The following is a 21,221-nucleotide window of genomic DNA, read 5'->3' as shown; positions in this document are numbered from 1 at the left end:
TAAAAAAGATTGTATTTATTTATTTGAGAGAGTGCGAGCGAGAGCGCCCCAGCAGGGATCAGGACAGAGGGGGAACAGGGAGCCTGATGCCCACCTCGTCCCAGGACCCTGGGATCGCAAGCGGGGGAAGGCAGACGCTTAGCCGACCGAGCCCCCCAGGCGCCCCCCGGCACGAAGCCGACACCGCGAGCCATTCCCCCGGCACAGCTTCGGAGCGCGGCGGTAACGTGGCTGCCGGTACCGTCGTTCTGCGCTGGTCCCGAAAAGCGAGGGCCGCTGCCCGCCCGTTAGTGATCAACGGCCCTGAACTCCTATAAACACGCCGAGCCAGGCCCGACGCCGGAGCGGGCCTTCTTCCCGGGGTCGCGCTCGGGTCCGGGCGCCTCGCCCTCCGCGGCCAGTGTGGAAAGAGCGCGCGGGACGGCGCCGCAGAACCGGCGGCTTCCGGCCCCTCCCCGGGCCCCGGCTCCAGCCTCCCCGGCCCGCCCGCCGGCTCGCGCAGTCCCGCCCGCGGGGCGCCCTCGGCGGGCGACGCGACTGGGGCAGAGCGACGCCGCCGCGCCGCGTCTGGAGGCCGCGCTAGAGAAGCGCGATCCCGCCCCCGCGCAGCCAGCGCCCTCCCGCCGCGGCCCCGGCCCGGAACTGCGGGGGGCGCCGCGCGCCGCTCCTTCCCTTTCCGCCGAGGGCCGCGGCGGAAGTGCCCCGCGCCCGCACTACGCATGGCCGCCGCCCCAGCGGGCGCCGCCTGCGGAGGCCGCGGCTGGAACGGGCGGAAGTGACATCATCAGCGCGCGCCAGAAGTTCGGCAGGGTCGGGAAGGGTCGCCGTGGCGGGCGCCTGGGCCGCCCGCGGCTCAGCTTCGTTTCCGCGGGCCTGCGGCGGTCTGTGCGGGGGCTCAGGTAACGGCCGCTCTAGCTGCCCCGCGGCCGGGGGATTCGCGCAGAGGCGGCCGCGCAGCGAGCGCCCGGGGCGGGGGCGGGGGCACGCAGAGCGGGCCGCAGGCCGCGGGGGGAGGGGGACGTTCCTCGGGCTCCAGCCGCCGCCGCTCCGGCCTCTACCGGCCGCCCGCCCGGCCCGGCCCGCTGCCCCGGTGCCCTCAGCGGCGGGCCTCGGAGGCGGCGTCCGTCGTCGGAGCGCGGGGCTCCGGGAGGCCCGGGCCGAGCAGCGCCGCACAGCCTGCGGCCGGAGCGCCGGTGGAGCCCGGCGGTGCCCGCCTGCCCGGCCGCCCGCAGGAGTGCCGCGGGCCTCGGGCGCCGGAGAGCCCGCCGGGAGGCAGCAGCCCGGGCCTTCGCAGGCCTAGCGGCGCGGGCCCCGAGTCCGGACGTGTCGCCGGGCGCCCGGCGCGGGAGAGCGCGTCCGACCGAGGTGCGCCCACGCCGGGGGCCGGGAGGCTCGAGGCTTCCCCGTCGGCGACCGTGCGTGCGTCAGCCTGCGGGAAGGGAGCGCGTCCCGCACGCGGCTGCGTTTCTGAGGGATAAGTGGGCGCTGCGGGGGCCGCCGTGAGCGGGCACGGAGGACCGCGCGTGCTCCGGCGGGAAAGGCGTGCGGTCGGCGCGGCGAGCGCCCGGCTCCGGGCAGCCCAGCGGCGCCCCAGACCAGCGGCGCGCGTTCCCCGCGCGGAGGGTCGCGATGCGGGGCCGGGGCCGGGGCCTCGGCGACCGGGGACGTCTCTTGCGCGTCTGCTCTCGGGTCTCGGCCCCCGCGGAGCGTCGCCTGCGGGCAGTTGGGTCTGCCCCGACTGGCCCGGCCCGCGGCGAAGGGCACCTTTTCCCGCGCACGTGCGAGCCCCCGCACCGCTCTCGCCGCTGTGACCCGGGGTCGCGCTCGGAGCCCGCGCGCCGCGCCGACGCCGGCCGTGCGGGTCCTGAGCTTGGGTCTCGCGGGCCGCGCGCTCTGGAGTCCTGTGGTCCTGCGGTGATCTTTGGCCTGAAAGTCGGATGCGTGAGTTCCTGCTCAGCGGCCCGCCGGACGCAGTGACGCGGTCGAGCTTTGCGAAGACGCCCGGCTTCAGAGCGCCGGGCGGGGTGTCCGGGTCTGCGGGCGCGCGGCGAAGTGGCCGGCTGCGCTGCGTAGGCCCCTCCGGTGCCGGAATGTCCGTCTGGCCGCGGGGATTTGCCTGCCTCCGGACTGAGCGTGATGCTGACGGCCGTGCCCTTACCGTGCTCTTACTTGTAGCACTGCGGGTGTAGGACAGCAGTTTTAAAAATATGATTTTCTTGTATCTGACATTTTCGGAAGTGGGTGTTCCCTTTTTTCTTTTCTCTCTCTCTCTCTTTTTCAGTGATGGGTATGTAGGATATATAGTCTTTGGGTCCTTTGTCCTCTCAAAGTGATTGTCTCTTTCTGTCATTCATTCAGGAAATATCTGAGTGCTCGGTGTGTACCAACACATGCTTGGTGTGTCTTTGATATGTAACATGTAACTTTGAGACCAGCAAGTTTTATATGTGACAATATCTTATTAGATAATAATGTTTAAACTGAAATAATAATAGCTAACATTTATCCTGTGCTTACTATGTGATAACTAGATGCTGCTTTTTTTTAAAAAAAATTTCATTTATTGACAAGAGATCACATCTAGGCAGAGGGTGGGGGGAAGCAGGCTCCCCGCTGAGCAGAGAACCCAATGCGGGGCTCCATCCCAGAACCCTGAGCTCAAGACCAGAGTTGAAGGCAGAGGCTTAACCCTCTGAGGCCCCCAGGCGCCCCTGGGTGGTGCTGGTGATGTGTTCATCAGCCAGTCCTGTTTGATGCTATCAGTTCTCATAGCAAGTTAACGATCCATCTGAACTAGACTCAACAAAAGGTAGTCGCTTGGTTTTTTTTTGTCTAAAAGAAATAAAAAATGTGCAGCTAGTAAAGAGACAACGAGTTAAAACTAGAGAGAGCACAGTTTGTATTTATGGGTTTTGAAGAGCTCAAGTTACTACATGTATAAAAACATGTTTTATTTATTTTGGGGTCTGTACAGCTTCTGTTACAGTGTTCTATTAAATTAGTAGATCAATAAACGGTCAAAATGTATTGGATCCAATTCAGTATTTATTGAACTTAACACCCAAGACATTGTGGAGAATATAAAATGTCTAATAGCACTGATACAGTGCTCAGTAAATATTTCTACTCAGATATGACAGTTTGCTTAGGAATTTGTTTTCCCTGGATATCTTTTCCCTAAAGATTTTTAACATCAATTATGACACCTTAATCTTGAACAGTCGTAAGTATTTAAACATGTAATAAAACAATTTTTGTTCTATTGATAGTTCTACATACCATCACAGTAAACATAGAAAAAAATAACATTTCAGCATTATAAGGTTAGAAAAAATATGGCACACTAGGTTCATTGTTTTTTTCTAGTTTTGTGTAATTGTGAAACTGGTTTATGAGACTGTACAGCTTGCCTGTATTCTTACATTAAACTTTGAACTTTTTTCAAAGCAGACTGTTTGTTGATGTACATGAAGATAATGCAAGCAGTTGAGGAAGTTGCTAAGAAGCGTGGACTGGGGATGCTCTAGGAAAAGACTGAATGCCGAGGCGCGTTCCAGTGCAGAGGTACTTGATTTTCCCAGAAGAAGGTGAACATCATGGATCAGAACAACAGTCTGCCGCCTTATGCTCAGGGCCTGGCCTCCCCTCAGGTAATACAGCGGGGGGCGGGGTGGGGGGAGTAGATGGGGTAGAATCCGCATTATTAGAGCCCTTGTAAAAAGGAAGGAAGGAATTTAACCATTTATTGTTGAAAATGGATTTATATGGTTTTATGTTTCTCTTATTTTCTTGAGAAGTTCTATTAGGCTTTGAGTAGGCATGGCAGTGTTTAATTTTGGGAGTTAAAATATGTATCTGTCTATAAGTCTTAATCTTTCTGTAAACATTTTTGAAATGTTGATTATCAGGTCTTTGATTTTGAAAGTAACTGTCACCAGGTTATATTCTGGTTTATCTGTCTCTTTTATGCTTAAGTTTCCAAAAAACATCTACTTTTTTTTGTTTGTTTGTTTTAAGATTTTATTTATTTGAGAGAGAGAGAGGTGTGGGGAGGGAGAGGAGGAGAATCTCCCGCAGACTCTGCACTGAGCGCAGAGCCCTGTGCTGGGCTCGATCCCATGACCCCGAGATCATGACCTGAGCCGAAACCAAGAGGTGGCTGCTTAACTGACTGAGCTCACACCCAGGTGCCCCCAAAACGTTACATTTTTTTAAAAAGTAGATACGTTATTTGTGGGTGCTGGGTGGCTCAGTTGGTGGTGGGTCTGACTCTTGGTTTCAGCTCAGGTCCTGATCTCATGGGTTATGGGATGGAGCCCTATATTGGACTCTGGGCTTGGTGTGGAGTCTGCTTGGGATCTGCGCTCCCTCTTCCTCTACTCCTCCTACTTATGCTTTCTAATAAATAAAAAAAATCTGAAGAAAAATACAGTCTATAAGTCAGAGAAAGACAATTATCATATGATCTCACTCATATGTGGAATTTAAGAAACAAAACAGAGGGTCATAGGGGAAGGGAGGGAAAAATAAAATAAGATGATATCAGAGAGGGAGACAAGCCAAGAGATTCTTAACTCTAGGAAACACAGGGTTGCTAGAGGGGAGGTGGGTGGGGGCATTAAGGAGGCACGTGATGTAATGAGCGCTGTATGTTGTAGGCAGCGCTGAGTCACTGAACTCTGCCTCCAGAACTAATAATACACTATGTGTTCATTCACTGAATTTACATAAAAGATTTTTAAATAAAAAATTAACCTTAGATATGATTTTCATGAAATGGAAACATCTATTTTAAGTGTTTTGATAATTGTGTATGCAAAATACGCATCTGATCTGCTGATTCACAGCTAAAGAGAGTTTTGCCTAGAGTTTCATACAAATGGAATTATATCAGGATGTACTTTTGTGTGTGTCTGTTTTCTTTGTCCAATATAATGTCCGTATGTCTGCAGATTCCTTTTCATTGCCAAATAGTACTCGGTTGTGTGGATGTACCACCTTTTGTGTATCCGTTCTCCAGTTGCTGACATTCGGGGGGCTTCTAGATCAGGCTTTTATCAGTAAAGTTGCTGTAAACATTTGTGAACAGGCTTTGTGTGTACTGTTTCTGTCTCTCTTAGGTAAACACTTAGGAGGGGGATTGCTAGGTCATATGGTAAGTGTATGTTTCACTTTACAAGAAAGTGTCAGACCATGATCTAGTTCCACCAGCAGCGTGTGAGACTTCTGGTCATTCCACATCCTCACTGACACCCGAGGCCTTAACTTTTCACCATTCTGGTGGTAGTATTTCTTCGTGATTTCAGTTTGCATTTTCCTGATGGCTGACAGTCTTGAGCATCTTCTCAAGTGCTTATTGGCCCGTGACACGCCTTCATTTGTAGCATGTGTCCTCATCCTTTGCCCGTCTGTTCATTGGATTGCTCGTCTTTCTTCTATCCAAGTGTGATTGCTCTTCCTGTGTTGTGGGCACGGGTTCTTTCTCGGGTAGGTATTGTAGATGTTTTCCCTCAGTCTGTGGTGTGGCTTACTTGTTAATTTTCTTAGTGATGTCTTTCAGAGAAGCTATTACTTTTTTTTCTGAAGTCCATTTACGTGTATGTCTGTGGTCCATTCTGTGTTCATTTGTATATGTGATGTAAAGAGGCAGATCTTTTTTTTTTTTTTTTTTTAAGATTTTATTTATTTATTTGACAGACAGAGATCACAAGCAGGCAGAGAGGCAGGCAGAGAGAGAGAGAGGAGGAAGCAAGCTCCCCGCCGAGCAGAGAGCCCGATGCGGGGCTCGATCCCAGGACCCTGAGATCACGACCTGAGCCGAAGGCAGCGGCTTAACCCACTGAGCCACCCAGGTGCCCCAAAGAGGCAGATCTTTAAAAAACCTTAATCTTTTCAAAGTAACAGAACCTGAATATTTTCTTGCCAGTATTTTCTAGACCTAAGAGTTAGATGCAGCAGAATAATGTCTGTACTTAGGGCTGTGGTATACGTTCGTTCTTCCTTCCACTCTGCTGGTTAAACGATTCACCGTAAATATCTTAGACAGTTTTGGTTTGTGTGTTCTGCCGGATAAAGTGGTAGAAGTGGGAAAGGGTTAGGCTGTCTTTCGGATCTTGCCCCCATGTGAGAATCTAATGAAGACTATGGATCCGTTCTTGCCAAAATACTGGGTATAGTTTTAAGAGGTCCATGAAGTCACAAGCCCTGCAGGCCCCGTGGGCTCCATGGATTTCGGTGTCTGGTTAGTGCTTTGGACTGGATCTCAGGAGAACGTAGCTGTGATTGTGGCTTCTCCACTAGGGAGATCTGTGGTCTCAGGAAAGTCATTTAGCTTTGTCTCCTGGTGTCAGTTCTCTTTTCCTTAATGTGGGAAGAACAGCATCTGTTTTTCCCCTTTCCCAGAGTTAATAAATGTAACAGTGTCTGCAAAAGTTAAGCATTTGGAAAAATAAATTGATATTGTTCTTGATTTAAACTTCTTGGAGAGCAAATGACCCACGTTTTTGTAGAGTATTCTGATAATTGTCATTATTGTTGTTAACACTTCAGTGTTTTCTTTGTGCCTGTCATTGTGTTGAATTAGTTAAGAGGCATCTCTAGGGTAAGCCTATAATAATCATTCAAACTTGGACAGATCCCTTGAAAGTGAACAGGGAACTAGCCAGGCAGTATACTAGGGTAGCAGTTTAAACACAGATGGGGAGTCACTCTAGTTGTTTGCTTTATTCTCTCTGTCGGTATTAGAACATTATCCTGTGGATATGCCTGAAGGGCTAAGCAACTTCCTCAAGTTTTCACATGTAGTAAGTCGCAGGGTTGGATTTCACACCTGGGTTTGATCCCAGATACTAAGCTTTTACCTACTGCGTTAAGATGAAGAGGAAAGTGATATGTATGAGAACAGCAAATGCCTTTTTACTAAGGCATCATAATCCCACTGATACTCGAAGGCATCTGCCCTCCTACATCTCCCCTCCTCCTCTACTGCACACGTGCCGGGAACACCCATTCCCAGCTGGCCTGACTGTACTGTTCTGATTTTCCACAGGGTGCCATGACTCCCGGAATCCCTATCTTCAGTCCGATGATGCCTTACGGCACAGGACTGACTCCACAGCCTATCCAGAACACCAACAGCCTTTCCCTCTTGGAGGAGCAGCAAAGGCAGCAGCAGCAGCAGCAGGCCCAGCAGCAGGCCCAGCAGCAGCAGCAGCAGCAGCAGCAGCAGCAGCAGCAGCAGCAGGCAGTGGCGGCGGTTCAGCAGTCCACCTCCCAGCAGGCCGCCCCGGGGGCCTCGGGCCAGACACCACAGCTCTTCCACTCACAGACTCTTACCACTGCACCCTTGCCGGGCACCACTCCACTGTATCCCTCCCCCATGACCCCCATGACCCCCATTACCCCTGCCACACCCGCCTCTGAGAGTTCGGGGATCGTGCCGCAGCTGCAGTGAGTACTCTCCGTGTTGTGTCTTCTCCCTCGCCCTAGAAGGCTCCCTCGACTGGGTGCTGCTGTTCCTTGTTTTCGGGTGGATGAGCTTGTGGAAGGATGTAGCGCCAGTAGTAATCGTATGCTAACAATTAAGAATACATGCGCTCGTATGCTAACGATTAATTAATACATATTAATTAATCGTATGCTAACGATTAATAATACATGCGCTCTCTCTCATGAGAAAGGGATGCTAAGCTGCCTTAGAGAGTCAGTCCCTTCAGTAAAAGACTTGCATGACAACTTCAGACATTTGGTAGCTTGTGTTTATAATTTTGGGCCAGATACACAAGCTACCCAGTTGTTACAGGCATTGCCCTGCAGCTGATCTGGTGAATCAAGCCTTGTGTAGTGTCCTTCCCTTGTCAGGTTTTCAGTTTCTGGGAAGGGAAGATGAGTGACTTAGTTTTTGTTAGTTCATGGTGATCCATGTTTGTCTTCATTAGTTATTATGAGGGCTGCATATAACTCTTTGGAGAGCTGTGTCCTTTCCATGAGCTGAGGATGTCTTTTCTTGTCCTGAATGGACTTTGCTACATAAATGAAATGGGTTCTTTATGTAACCGAATTGGGTGTGGGGTAGGTGGGAGTAGGAAAAAAAAAATATGAAAAACATACAGATATTCTCATGTGTCTGTCAATGAGAAGTACATAGCCTTTGGTTTTGGAAAACTTACTGCCGAATTGAGGGTCATTTGCAATAACTACATCATCTAGTTTTCTTGTAAGCCATCTCTGGTCATTTTTAGAGCTAAGTAATATTTACTTATGGATCCTGTTATCCAAATCTTGCCTCGGGTGTTTGACCTGACATAGTTTTAAAAATCAGACACTTTGCATTTTACTGATTTAGAGAAATAATCACTTGTGAATTCACCTTTGTCAACACCACTTCCTGTTGTCTTGCATACTTGTTTGGGTCTTGTGGGCACTTAAGTTTGCACCTCTTGTTTAAATCAAATTATGACTAGTTGTGATGGGGGTATTTGTTTCTTGCCGGCACCTTAAACTTTCTGATACTCTACAGAGCATCTAGTCAGACACATTCCTGAGTTTCCATATCAACTAAGAGCCCTTCTGGGTGGGAATCCAATGGCCTCTAAATCTTAGAGGCTTATGAAGAATTGGGGTAAATAATTAATATATAAGAATATGTTTTTAAGGGGGGCCTGGCTGGCTCAGTTGGAAGAACATGTGACTCTTGATCTCAGGGTTGTGAGTTTGAGCCCGTGTTGGGTATAGAGAATATTGAAATAAATAAACTTAGAAAAGAAAAGAAAGGGTTCTAGGGGGAGGGTAAAGCAGGAGAAAAGCCCTGGACCATACGGACCACACGGCTTTGGGGAATTCTCTCAGACACTTAAAGAAGAACTAACACTAACCCTTCTCAAACTTTTCCAAAAAAATTGAGGAGGGAATGCTTCCTAACTCATTCCGTGAATCCAGCACTGTGCTGACACCAAAGCCAAAGACACCGTAAAAAAAAAAAAAATCTAAGACCTGTATCTCCATGATCATTGATGGAGAAGTCCTCAACAGAATGTGAGGAAACATCATTAAGCAGCGTATTATACACCATGAGCAAGTGGGATTTTTATTCTTAGAATGCAAGGGTGGGTCAGCACACAAAAATCAACCAGTGTAATACGCCAGAACAATGAAATGAAGAAAAGTGATCGTCTCAGTTGATGCAGAAAAAGAACGGACAAAATTCAACATCCTTTCATGATAAGAACAGTCAACAAAATAGGAAAAGATGGAAACTATCTTAACTTAATAAAATCCATATGTAAAAAGTCACAGCAAGCCTAATACTCAATGTTGAAAGACTTAATGCTTTTCTTGTAAGATCAGGAATAAGGCACTTAAATTTAGCAGATTACTGGAAGTTCTAGTTGGAGGAGTCCTAAGAAATGCACGGCATCCAGAGTAGAAAGGAAGGAGTCAAGTTATCTCTTTGCAGATGTTACGATCTTACACATAGAAAATCATAAAGATTCCACAAAAATGTATTCGATTTAATAAGTGAATTTATTGAGAAAAGTGGCAAGCTACAAAGTTAACACTCAAGAGTCAGTTGCATTTCTGTACACAGTGAACAATATAAAAAGGAAATTAAGCAATTCCATGAACAACATGATCAAAAAGAAGGAAATACTCAGGGATTAGATTAACCAAGGATGTGAAAGACCTATGATGAGAACTGTAAAACATTGCTGAATTAAGAAGACCTGAATAAGTGGGAAGACATCTCATGTTCATAGATTGGAAGATTTTATATTGTCAAAAGCTTAATATTACCCAAAATAATCTATGTATTCTGTGCTATCCCTATCAAAATCCCAGTGATATTTTTTGCAAAATAGAAAAACATAGGCTGAAATTCATATGGAATCCCAAGGGACCCTGAATAACCAAAACAATGCTGAAAAAGAAGAACAGCCTGGGACACTGACACTTCCTGATTTCAGAACTTACTACAAAGTTACAGTGATCAAAACAGCATGGTATTGGCATAGACACAGACATTTAGACCAATGCGGTAGAACAGAGAACCCAGAAATAACTCTTGCATATATGGTCAAATGATTTTTTTTTTTTTTAAAGATTTTATTTATTTATTTGACAGAGAGAAATCACAAGTAGACGGAGAGGCAGGCAGAGAGGAAGGGAAGCAGGCTCCCTGCCGAGCAGAGAGCCCGATGCGGGACTTGATCCCAGGACCCTGAGATCATGACTTGAGCCGAAGGCAGCGGCTTAACCCACTGAGCCACCCAGGCGCCCCTGATCAAATGATTTTTGTCAAGGGTACCAAGACTGTTCAATAGAGAAGATAGTCTTTGCAACAAATGGTGCTGGGACAACTGGATATCCACATGCACAAGAATGAAGTTGGGCCCTTAACTAACACCACATTCAGAAACTATGGCGGCAACCTCCCCATAAGAACATGCCTGTCATGAAGGACCTCCTTTACCCGACCCCAGAAGAGTAGAGGAAGTACAAGAAGCGCCTGGTGCAGAGCCCCAGCTCCTACTTCATGGCCGTGAAGTACCTGGGATGCTACGAAATCACCACTGTCTTTAGTCACCATAAATGATAGCTTTGTGTGTCAACTGCTCCACTGTCCTCTGTCAGCCCACAGGAGGAAAAGCCTGCCTTTTAGGCGGAAGCAGCTCTAAAAGCACCATGAATCAAGATGACAGGATTTTGGATATAAAAAACAAACAAAAAAATTAAAAGTAGATCAAAGACTTCAGTGTAAGACTCAGAACAGTAAAACTCTGCAGGAAACGTAGGACAAAGGCTTCATGACATTGGATGTGGCAGTATTTTCTTTGATGTGACTCCAAAGGCACAGATAACAGAAAAAAATAGAGAAATTGGACTGCATGAAAATTTTGAACACTTGTGTATCCAAAGACACTGTTCACAGAATAAAAATGCAAACCACAAAGTGGGAGAAAATGCTTGCAAATTGTGTATCTGATAAATGATGATTATCCAGATATTTAGAGAACTAAAAACCGAACAACAAAAAAACAAAGAGCCTGATTGCAAAATGGGCAAAGGGCTGGAATAGACATTTCTCCAAAGAAAATTGGTGAATGGCCAATAAGTACATGAAAGGGTGCTCGAGGTCGCTAAACATTGTTTATGTAAATGCATATCAAAACTGCAGTGAAATACCACCTCATACCCATTAGGATGGCTACTGTCAAAAACAATATAGCAAGTGTTGGGCATACAGAGAAGTTTGACCCTTATGCACTGGTTTTGGTTAAAAAAAAAAAAAAATAAGAATACATGTAGCAATCGTATGACTTAATTTGTGGTAGATGCCCCACTACCTACTTGATTCCATTTGTAAGGAGAGAAATGCCAAAGGTAGGTGTGTATAAAGTTGATTGGAAGGAAACAGATGATGTAGAAATGAAAACATTCATTGGATTGATCATTCTGATTGCTCTTAACAATTGTGTATTAAGGTACCCAGCTGTCCTCTTATCCAACCAAATTGTGAGCCATCAGGTTTTCAGAGTATTGCATTTTGACAGGACAGGAAAGGAATCAAAAGCAGCAATGAGCTAGAAACAACTGGAGGTGTATTTGCCGTCTGGAATCAGTATTCACAGGATGGTGATGTTCCTCCTCAGCACAAGATGGTTTAAGGGCAATTAGTTTCATTCGAAGGGCTTATCAGGGCTTCGTTCAGAAGGCTAAGGCATGGCTCTAGGGATAGCTGAGCACAAATCCTGACTCACCTGGCACAAGTAGCCCCATTTAAGCCTCTGCGTCTTCCCCTGAAAATGTGATATTAATAGTTACTACTTCATAGTGCATTGTAAGTATTAAATGGGTAACTATGTAAGATGCTGACCATGGTGTGTGGTAAACAATAAATGTCAACAGTTTAAAGAAACACATTTAATATAATTAAATTTGTTCTAGTAAAAGAATCAAATTTCTAGATAATTACCTAACATCTCAACCTATAAAAGTTAAATAAATGATCATGTTTTCTTTTCAAATTTCTTGCAGAAATATTGTATCCACCGTGAATCTTGGCTGTAAGCTTGACCTAAAGACCATTGCACTTCGTGCCCGAAATGCTGAATATAATCCCAAGGTCGGGGTGATTTAATGTATTTTAAACTGTAATAATACAGGAATTTACTGTTAAAGGTCCCTAAACCAAAATGTTTTGTGTCATACCTACGTTTGTTGGTACCAACAAAATGAGGAATTATAGCAAAATGCATATATATATATTTTTTTTATTGAAGAGTCACCATGTGAGAGACCCTAGAGTAATAGCAGTCTACATGTTAAACTACTAAAATTTATTTCCCCGTTATGATGGGGATCCTGTGACATTAAAGAACAAAGTCTGTAGTGTGACTGCATCTATGTTCTGAAATCTGTGTAGAGTGGAGTCTACTTCAAAGTGAGCCTGTTGGAGAATGGGGGAGGGGCATTTGGGTGAAACAGGGTGGCCAGAAGTTAATAATTTTCAGAATTGGATGGTAAGTACAAGGGAGTTTATTATATTTTTCTAAAATTTGTATAACTTTTAAACTTTCTATAGTAAAAAGATTGTGGGATAACATACCTATAAGAATTTGTTGTTAAGGTAGCAGCCTGAGTACATGGTAAGACTCTGCATTAGTAGATAAGCTGGTTTTTTTGCTGTTGTTTTGTTTTTTAATAGTACAGGGGCGTCTGGTGGCTCAGTGGGTTAAAGCCTCTGCCTTCGGCTCAGGTCATGATCTCAGGGTCCTGGGATCGAGCCCCGCATCGGGCTCTCTGCTCAGCAGGGAGCCTGCTTCTTCCTTTCTCTCTGCCTGCCTCTCTGCCTACTTGTGGTCTCTCTGTCAAATAAATAAAAAAATAAAATCTTAAAAATAAATAGTGCATATTTGCATTCACAGACGAGGGGACATTCTTTGAGGACCAGAGCAGACAGGTGAGGTGTTTGAATGTAGAAGATGATCCGATGGAGGGCTTCCGGGACAGGGCCCAGCAGAAGACTGTTCCCTAAAGTTGAGAACATTTATTATTAGCATGCTATTTACTTTCTTACCTGGGGAGCTGATACTAAATTTATTTTGTCAAACAAAGAATAAGGTTTTATATAAGAAAAAGAAAAGTAGGCAGAAAGAAAAACTTGAGAATTTAACTGAATTATCTGTGACTGGCCGGCTGGGTAATGGGTGTCATTGTGTGGTTTGTGCCTCTCATTTTTGCCGGGTCAGCACCGTTTTCTTTGCTGATGTCTCCCATGTTCCCGCTTTGGTTAAATTCCCAGTCGGGGTTGCCCATGAGGGTTTTACTCTTTGTCTCATGTGGCATTATTTGAATGTTACCTTGAAAAGAGGGGCCAAGTGGCAGCCTTTTAGCACCTGGATACTCAACAGTGGAGGAGTCGCGAAGAGTAAGAAGCATCTTAAGTGTCCTAAGAAATAAATGGAACTCACTTCATATATCCAGGTTTTGTTTTGTTTTGTTTTAGTTTTCTGGTGCCTAACTGAAGAATTAACTCCCAGGAATCAGTTGGGTCAGTTTTAGGAATGAAGTCTTTTTATCTCAAGTGATTGATTGTTCTGTTCTGTGTCCCCCCTGCCCACCCCCCATATTTATCCACTTACTAGCAATTGTACCAGTACCGCTTGGCTGGCCGGTAGATAGTTGAGGACAGTGTCATGAGCCAGCTCTGTTTTAGCCCGTGAATTTGTGATCGTTGGGGGAGGGGTTTTGTTTGTTGTCTGAGCCACAATCCGGGAACTCCGCAGTCAGGGTAGAAATCTCATACACAAAGTGAAATCCTGTTCTCATACCGTTTTGGACACAGCACAGAATGATGAAAACCAAGGGGAAGAGGTGAGAGAAAGGAAAGGCAGTAAATCTACAAAGTCTGTTGTGCTGTCCTTGATTCAGAGAAGTCTTGGGAGGAAGCTGTATTTTCGGGAGGCATCACTTTCTGGAGGCCTTTTAGTAGATTTGGGGTTAGTGTTCAGGCAGAACCCACAGCCATTTGGATTCTCAGTACACGCAAACTGGGGTAGGAATCCGTGCTTCTGACCCTGATGCTTGAGAATAAGGTTTCAGGGAGGAGAGCCTAGGCAGTGTGGAGCCGACTTCCCCGATGTCTCTTTCGTGTCTCCGTCTGCTCCCTGTACGTCATGTAGAGATGTGTGCGGGGACGCTTCCTCTGGAAGTGTAGCTCACCCATAAGCGGGTACGTGACTCTGTATATGACATTGGTTTGACCAGTAGAGGTTTCCCGTGCTATCCAGAAGTTTGCGTTAAGTCACTTTGCTTTTATGAAAGATGGACCTTAGTACCTGTTGTTGCTAACAGAAAGACATCCGAGGAGAATTTTTGTTTTTACAGAATGGTAATTGTCTCCTCACTTTCCTCCATTTCAGCTTTTAGCTGAAGTAACCAAGTGTTGTTGCTTACAGATGCAAGGAATATTAAAGGTAGATGACCAAGAAATGTCTTGCTGTCTCTCCGTCCGAGCACGATATATATTTGTTCTATAATTGTTTAAAATGGTAAACATGTTTTTCAACATTGTCCTTCCGCCAAGAAATTGAATCATTATTATATCGAATATTAAAAAAAGTAAATACCAAATAAAAACTTTATTGGCCAGTGTTTTTATCTTTATCTTAAGAGATTATCTAAATATTAAAATTTTTATAAGTATTTGTCCAAGAGCCCAGGGTAACTAACATCTGGAAGTAACTGTTTATCCATTGTGCCAAGCCTGTAACATTAAAATAATTAATCATTTATCATTTTATTTACTTTGAATATGTAATTTTACAGTTTTATAGTCTCCAGTGAATTGATACTGTTTTTTTTTTTTAAAGATTTTATTTATTTATTTGACAGAGAGAAATCACAAGTAGATAGAGAGGCAGGCAGAGAGAGAGACAGAGGGAAGCAGCCTCCCTGCTGAGCAGAGAGCCCGATGTGGGACTCGATCCCAGGACCCTGAGATCATGACCTGAGCCGAAGGCAGCGGCTTAACCCACTGAGCCACCCAGGCGCCCCGAATTGATACTGTTTGATCAAAAAAACCAGTAGAGGGAATTTAAGAAGTGCTAAATGATGAGGCCTTTCCTGGGACTTGTATAAATTAGAATATAGTGCTAGTATGATGGTGAAATCTGAGGGGGGACCACAGTTTGTTGTTGTTGTTGTTTGAAGATTTTATTTATTTATTTGTCAGAGAGAGATCACAAGTTGGCAGAGAGGCAGGGGTGGGCAGGAAGAAGGCTCCCCGCTGAGTAGAGAGCAGGACTCGATCCCAGGACCCTGAGATGACCTGAACCAAAGGCAGAGGCTTAACCCACTGAGCCACCCAGGCGCCCCAGGGGACCACAGTTTTAAACTAAAATTGCTAAAGCCGTCTAATTTGCTGAAGAGTCATCTTGATTAGAAATGAATTTCTCTTTACCGGATATTAAAATTTTTAGTTATTTGAAAGCTATTTTTTGCTTTTTATCAATTAAGCTAGTATTGGAGGCAATTAATTCAATCCATGGCTGAAATATGTTCCCCTTGATTATAATGTTAGCAATAAAAACATTGTTAAAGCTTAAAAAGTAGAAATTAAAGATAGAAACTTTGATTTTTTTCTTAATTTGGTATTTTGTAAGTGTTGATTCTTTAATACTGTTTCTAAAAGCCAGTTGGAAACATAAGGTCATTTCAGTACCTCTTGGTATGTTTGTAATCTGATTTACTCCCATGCTGGAGGTAGAGAAGGTTTATCAGTCTATCTGCCCAAAAAATCATTAATAAAACAGAAGTTACAATTCTACAAGCTGGCAAATACAAGGTAGGAAGAGGTACTGGTATTTATTTATTAAGGATGTAATAAGTAAAACATTTTGCAAATATTACTTCTTTTCTTTAACTGGGGGTGCAGAGTGAGCGGGAGAGAACAATCCCCAGGCAGGCTCCACGCCCAGCCCGAAGCCTGACTCGGGGCTCTATCCCACAACCCCCGAGATTACTGCCTGAGCTGAAACTGAGAGCTGGTTGCTTTACTGCCTGTGTCACAGGCACCCCACAAATGCTGCTACTTGTTGCGATGTCTGTGAAAGAATGCAGACCTGGGCTCGCCTTCGTTCTGCTCCCTGTGCAAAAAGCATGCGTGATGCTGTGAGGGAAGCCTATGTGGGAACACGTGTCGCACCTTACGAGAACTCCGTATGTGACTCTGTATGTGTGTCATTGTTCTTCTAAAGGAAATCAGCAGTTGGCCTTATTGATGGTTGTCTCTGACCCTTTTAGCGATTTGCTGCTGTAATCATGAGAATAAGAGAGCCCCGAACCACTGCACTGATATTCAGTTCTGGGAAGATGGTGTGCACAGGAGCCAAGAGGTAGGGTTAAGGAGTTCATTCTCCTGGTCATATGTTACCATGATTATCCAGTTGCATTTTATGTATATATATATATTTTTTTAAAGATTTTATTTACTTGAGAGAGAGACAGTGAGAGAGAGCATGAACGAGGAGAAGGTCAGAGAGAGAAGCAGACTCCCCATGGAGCTGGGAGTCCGATGCGGGACTCGATCCCGGGACTCCAGGATCATGACCTGAGCCGAAGGCAGTCGTCCAACCAACTGAGCCACCCAGGCGTCCCGCATTTTATGTATATTTGATAAAATGTAACATCTAAGCTATGACTAAGGATTCCTGTATGTGATAAATTTTATATATAGCACAGATTCATCCCCAAGTGAAAAAAAAAAACTGGTCAGGAACCACAGAATCTCAGAGCTGATGGTGTGAGGGAGTCCAGACGGGCTGGGTCCTGGCAGCGGGACAGCCCCGTGTGCGTTGGCCACAGAGCCCTGCTGCCCCTTGCTATAGGCCGTCTGCCTCTACCCAGGAGGGTGGGGTTGTGCAGGTCTTAACGAGTGTCCCCTTTCCAGACAAGGGGTGTTGCCTGTGCTCTGCACCTGTTCAGAGTGATCCTGTCTGTGAAGGTTAACGCTTCGGGCCTTGACTCGAAGGCTTGCGGAGCCGACGCCGTGTAACTGGTAGAAGGCGGTGGTTGAGGGAGGAGTAGATACATCAGCGTCGTAAAGCTTCAACAAATGGAGGAAACTAAACTTCTGAAATAAAAGATAATTCCTATGCCTTGGAGTTGTCCACACACAGAGCGGTCTGTGGATGCCTTTGCTTGCTTATTTGATGAAGGGAAGGCCGTTGTTGTGGACGTTGTGGTTCCTGGTCTCTGAGTCTTTTCAGAAGGCAAGATGCGGGTCCATCCCTGGCTTTCACAGAAGTCTTCAGTTAGGAGACTTGTTTCCCCTGAATGGAGCACTGAAAACTTCTGCTTTATCAGTCAGTTCTAGGCAGTTTTTCTTTCCCAGACAGGCTTTTCATGTGCACTGTTCAGCCCTCTTTATCCCTTTGCTACATGCTGAATAGTGTGTGTCTAGTTTATTTTAGTGAACTAGGAAGCTGCAAATAAATTTATTTTCCTCCAGAAAAAAAACAAAGCATTGCATATATGTGTGCTGAATTTTTGTCATTCCTGTGGCCCTGCACTTGAGGGTCTTTTGCTCACGATGGTGTTATTGCTTTTATTTTGCTTTTCTTATGTAAGTTCTGCACTACTAAGCCATAGTTTTGTCCAACTGATGAGTAATAAGAATGGATAGTGAGAGGTTTGACATAAAAGAGGATAGAATTAGTGTATGCATTCGTCACGTACAAATCACATCGGAGATGAGGATTTCCTGTCAAAATGAAGTTGTTAATTTTCATCTCAGGGTTGTGGGGTAAAATACAGGAATACTCATGATAGTGGTGGAGATCTGATGCTCTACTTGTATGAAACCTGGGTGTATCAGTAATATGGAGTAAGCCTGCAATTTTCTGTCAAGGACACAGGAGTACTTTATAATAAAATAGTTGTCTTCTGTTATTTTCTCTTCCTCTTAATGGAGGGTGCCGTTTTTCAGTTTTTTAAAAAATAAGCTTTTCTAGTTTCGCCTTTTTATAAGTTATTCATGTAAGTAATTATTTTTTGTGGCTTTGACTATGACTATCTCACTTTTTTCTTTCCCTAGTGAAGAACAGTCCAGACTGGCAGCGAGGAAATATGCCAGAGTTGTACAGAAGTTAGGTTTTCCAGCCAAGTTCTTGGACTTCAAGATTCAGAACATGGTGGGGAGCTGTGATGTGAAGTTCCCTATAAGGTTAGAAGGCCTTGTGCTGACCCACCAGCAGTTTAGCAGGTGAGTCTGAAATGTACTGCCTGTGGCAACAGTTCGTTTGTAATCTGTGTAAACACGGTTCATGATAAAACATGCAAAACAGACAGTATGTAAGCGCGGATGATGTAGTTACCAATGTATTTAATGTTGAGGTTTCTTCCTTATGTCTCGGAAAATGTAGTATTCCTACCATTCTCCTGCTTCCCGCTTCACTTACTAACATCGATTATTCTCCTTGACTGGGATGAACTTGATTCCCTGTTATTTTATTGCTCAATCAATGCATTTTAAATGCATTAATTAAATCTATAACCTCTTCTGTCAATTTTTATCCCCAGGTTTTTTTTTATTTCTTCTGCTGAACATTATATGAGCTCTGCCAACAAAGTGTAAACTTGAGTGAAATGAACATCTTTGCTCTTATTTTCCCTGCCACTTACAAGGCCACTGCCCACCTTTCCAGCCTCTCTGCTCCCTGCGCCCCTCAGACTTGCCCTGCCCCTCTTGGACAAAGGCTTTTGTTTTTCAGTTTTATACCTGGCACCCTCCTGTTGCACTTCCCACCTAGGAAGCGTCCCACATTTCAGATGTCCTCCCAAGTGTACCTTCCTCAGGGAAGCCTGTTCTGCATTTCCCACTAGGTTAATCACACATATTATAACTGGTTGAGGCTGCTGGGGTTCGAATCAGACATGCCACTCATGACCCTTGATAAGGTAAGACATTGCAGAGCATACACCTGAGGGTCTCATGTTCACTTACATCAGAAGATCCAGACTCGTTAGAGATCGGTCTTCACGTGCTGACGACAGATGGCCTTTACTGACCTCAAGTTCTCTCTCTTTGGGTTCACCTCCCAGTGAGTTTGTGGCTTAGTCAGTATTTTCCCTGTCGGTCCCCATTTTGCCCCAGAGCATGGACAGCTTTTCGTTTCTAAACTGTTTCTTGCCATTTTCCTCCTAGTTACGAGCCAGAGTTATTTCCTGGTTTAATCTACAGGATGATCAAACCCAGAATTGTTCTTCTTATTTTTGTTTCTGGAAAAGTTGTATTAACAGGTAAGTTGTAACAGAAAGTAGTGTCTGAAGGTTTGAAAGAATTTCAAGAACAGCATTTTCTCAGTGCTGAGAAGTAGTTTCACAGATTGGGGACAGGTGGCTAGCAAGCGGTACAGACAGATGCCTTTGCCCCTTCGTTCTCCTCCACCCTAACAGTCTGACGAGAAACGTATCTACCAAGGCAAGGGAGAGCAGGGAAAGGGGACCACAGAAGACCTTTAGTGGGCAGAGCAGGGAAGGTGGCCGTTCCCTCTGTCAAGAGATGACATTTTAAGTTGGAAACCCTCCAGTAGAACTTTGAGATTCATCAGCAGTGCCATTTGGAGACAACAGGCGAAGGTTCAGAAAAGTTTGCTTGAAGGCAGCAGGCGGGAGAATAATGTTTGGTCCTTCCTTCTGCACGCTTGGGTCACGAGCTGCTCAGGTCATGTGCCGATGCAGGGACTGACACTGGTCACATGTGAGCTGCTGAGGGAAGCTGCAGCCGTCCAGGGCACAGTTCTTAACAGTTTTAAAAATCCATTTTAGGAAAACAATACTTGAAAAACAAAAACAGCTTTGTGACAAGGGATTCCCTCATTAATGTTTTAATGTCTGTGTCTAACTGGTAAGGGAGAGAATTGTGCTTGCAGTTTTAAAGTAATTTAGCTCTTTAACGTGTTAAGAAAAGCTTTTTCTGACTCTCTTCTCCAACCTGTCTTCATAGGTGCTAAAGTCAGAGCGGAAATTTATGAAGCATTTGAAAATATCTACCCTATTCTAAAGGGTTTCAGGAAGACGACATAATGGCTGTTCTGTACTCCTGCCTCTGCACCCACTTGTTTTTAAAACAAATCAGTTTTGGTACATGTAAATGGTGGTGTTGCGGACGGCCCCGACTTGGTAAGATGCTGTTCTGTGGGTTGCAGCACCCCGTGAAGCTTTCCAGCATGCGTTCCCGGCGGGGTTGCCGAGAAGCGGTCTCACTTCTGCAGAGAGAACGCCGCAGCGTTATGTAAGTTGCTCGTACTGTGCTGCTGTTTGGGCAGCGCTGCCCGTTTATTTATATTTAGATTTTAAACACATACTGCTGTCAGCAAGTTGGTTTGAGGTACAAAACTTCAAGTGTTAAAAAAGCCACCACTTCTACAATTGATTGGACTTTTTCTTTTGTTTAATTTCCTCCCCATAAACCACAGTTTTTATATTTCTACCAGAAAAGTAAAAATCTTTTTTAAAAGTGTTGTTTTTCTAATTCGTGACTCCTAGGGGTTGTTTTTGTGCCAGACACATTCCGCCTTCTCAGTATTGCAGGCCAGAGGAGCCGTGGTAACGAGCACGGACGGCTGTGCGCATTTTTCTTCCTTCAGAGTACTCTGTACAATAAATGCTGTTTATAAAAGTGTTAGATTGATGTCATAAATGATACCTTGTAAGATTCGTGTGATCATACTGTTAAAGTTGTATTTTAGATATAATTGCCTTGAAACCATTTCAGTGTGTGCTTGCTTGTTTGTTTCAATCAACATTTCATTGTATGTCCAGTGATCATGGATGAGCTACCTGAAAATTTAAGATTGCTCACGAAACATGGGTTTATTATGTTCCATATATCGAGACATTCATTGCCTGTAATTCTCACAAAACCTGTAATTCGGTTTTGTTCTCTTTCTCCGGTGAGCAAACGCTGGCCTAGCTGTGGTAACCCTCTCGGCCAGAGTCCTTCAGTATGAAAGCTGGGCTGTGTGTACAGCCTGGCGAGGGGTTTGTTTTTCTCATGAATATTACCTGGAAATTTGTAAGTTCTTAGGTTTTATTGTTTGGGTTAATTTGTCAAAGTGTACTTTCAAGCAGTTCAGAGGCAGGCAATCAGAAAGGAAGTTTCCTTCTCTCCCTTTTGCTTAGTTCCCCAGGTATCTCCCAAAACCCCTTCTGTGCAGATT

The 21,221-nt window shown here is 45.2% G+C and overlaps 1 protein-coding gene across 3 annotated transcripts; it reads left to right on the top strand.

Moving 5' to 3' along the window:
• On the top strand, positions 1-20,770 carry TBP (TATA-box binding protein; the record flags this gene model as incomplete). Of its 3 annotated transcripts, none has more annotated exons than XM_082730440.1 (8): positions 1-899; positions 3,451-3,650; positions 7,049-7,449; positions 12,034-12,121; positions 16,303-16,394; positions 18,095-18,262; positions 19,205-19,299; positions 20,006-20,770. In XM_082730440.1, exons 2-8 carry the CDS (start codon positions 3,597-3,599, stop codon positions 20,083-20,085), a joined length of 978 nt encoding a protein of 325 aa, XP_082586566.1. In that variant the 5' UTR covers positions 1-899; positions 3,451-3,596. The 3 variants fall into 3 exon arrangements, with proteins under 3 accessions (XP_082586566.1, XP_082586568.1, XP_082586567.1); XM_082730441.1 differs by having other exon boundaries at positions 774-899; positions 3,448-3,650; XM_082730442.1 differs by lacking the exon at positions 20,006-20,770 and having other exon boundaries at positions 771-899; positions 19,205-19,310.
• Between the last annotated feature and the right edge of the window lie 451 nt (positions 20,771-21,221).

This window comes from Mustela nivalis, assembly GCF_964662115.1.
Source record: "Mustela nivalis genome assembly, chromosome: 5".
NCBI lineage: Eukaryota > Metazoa > Chordata > Mammalia > Carnivora > Mustelidae > Mustela > Mustela nivalis.
The sequence above is the reverse complement of the archived record's forward strand: the minus strand, read 5'-3'. Positions and strand labels throughout refer to the sequence as shown.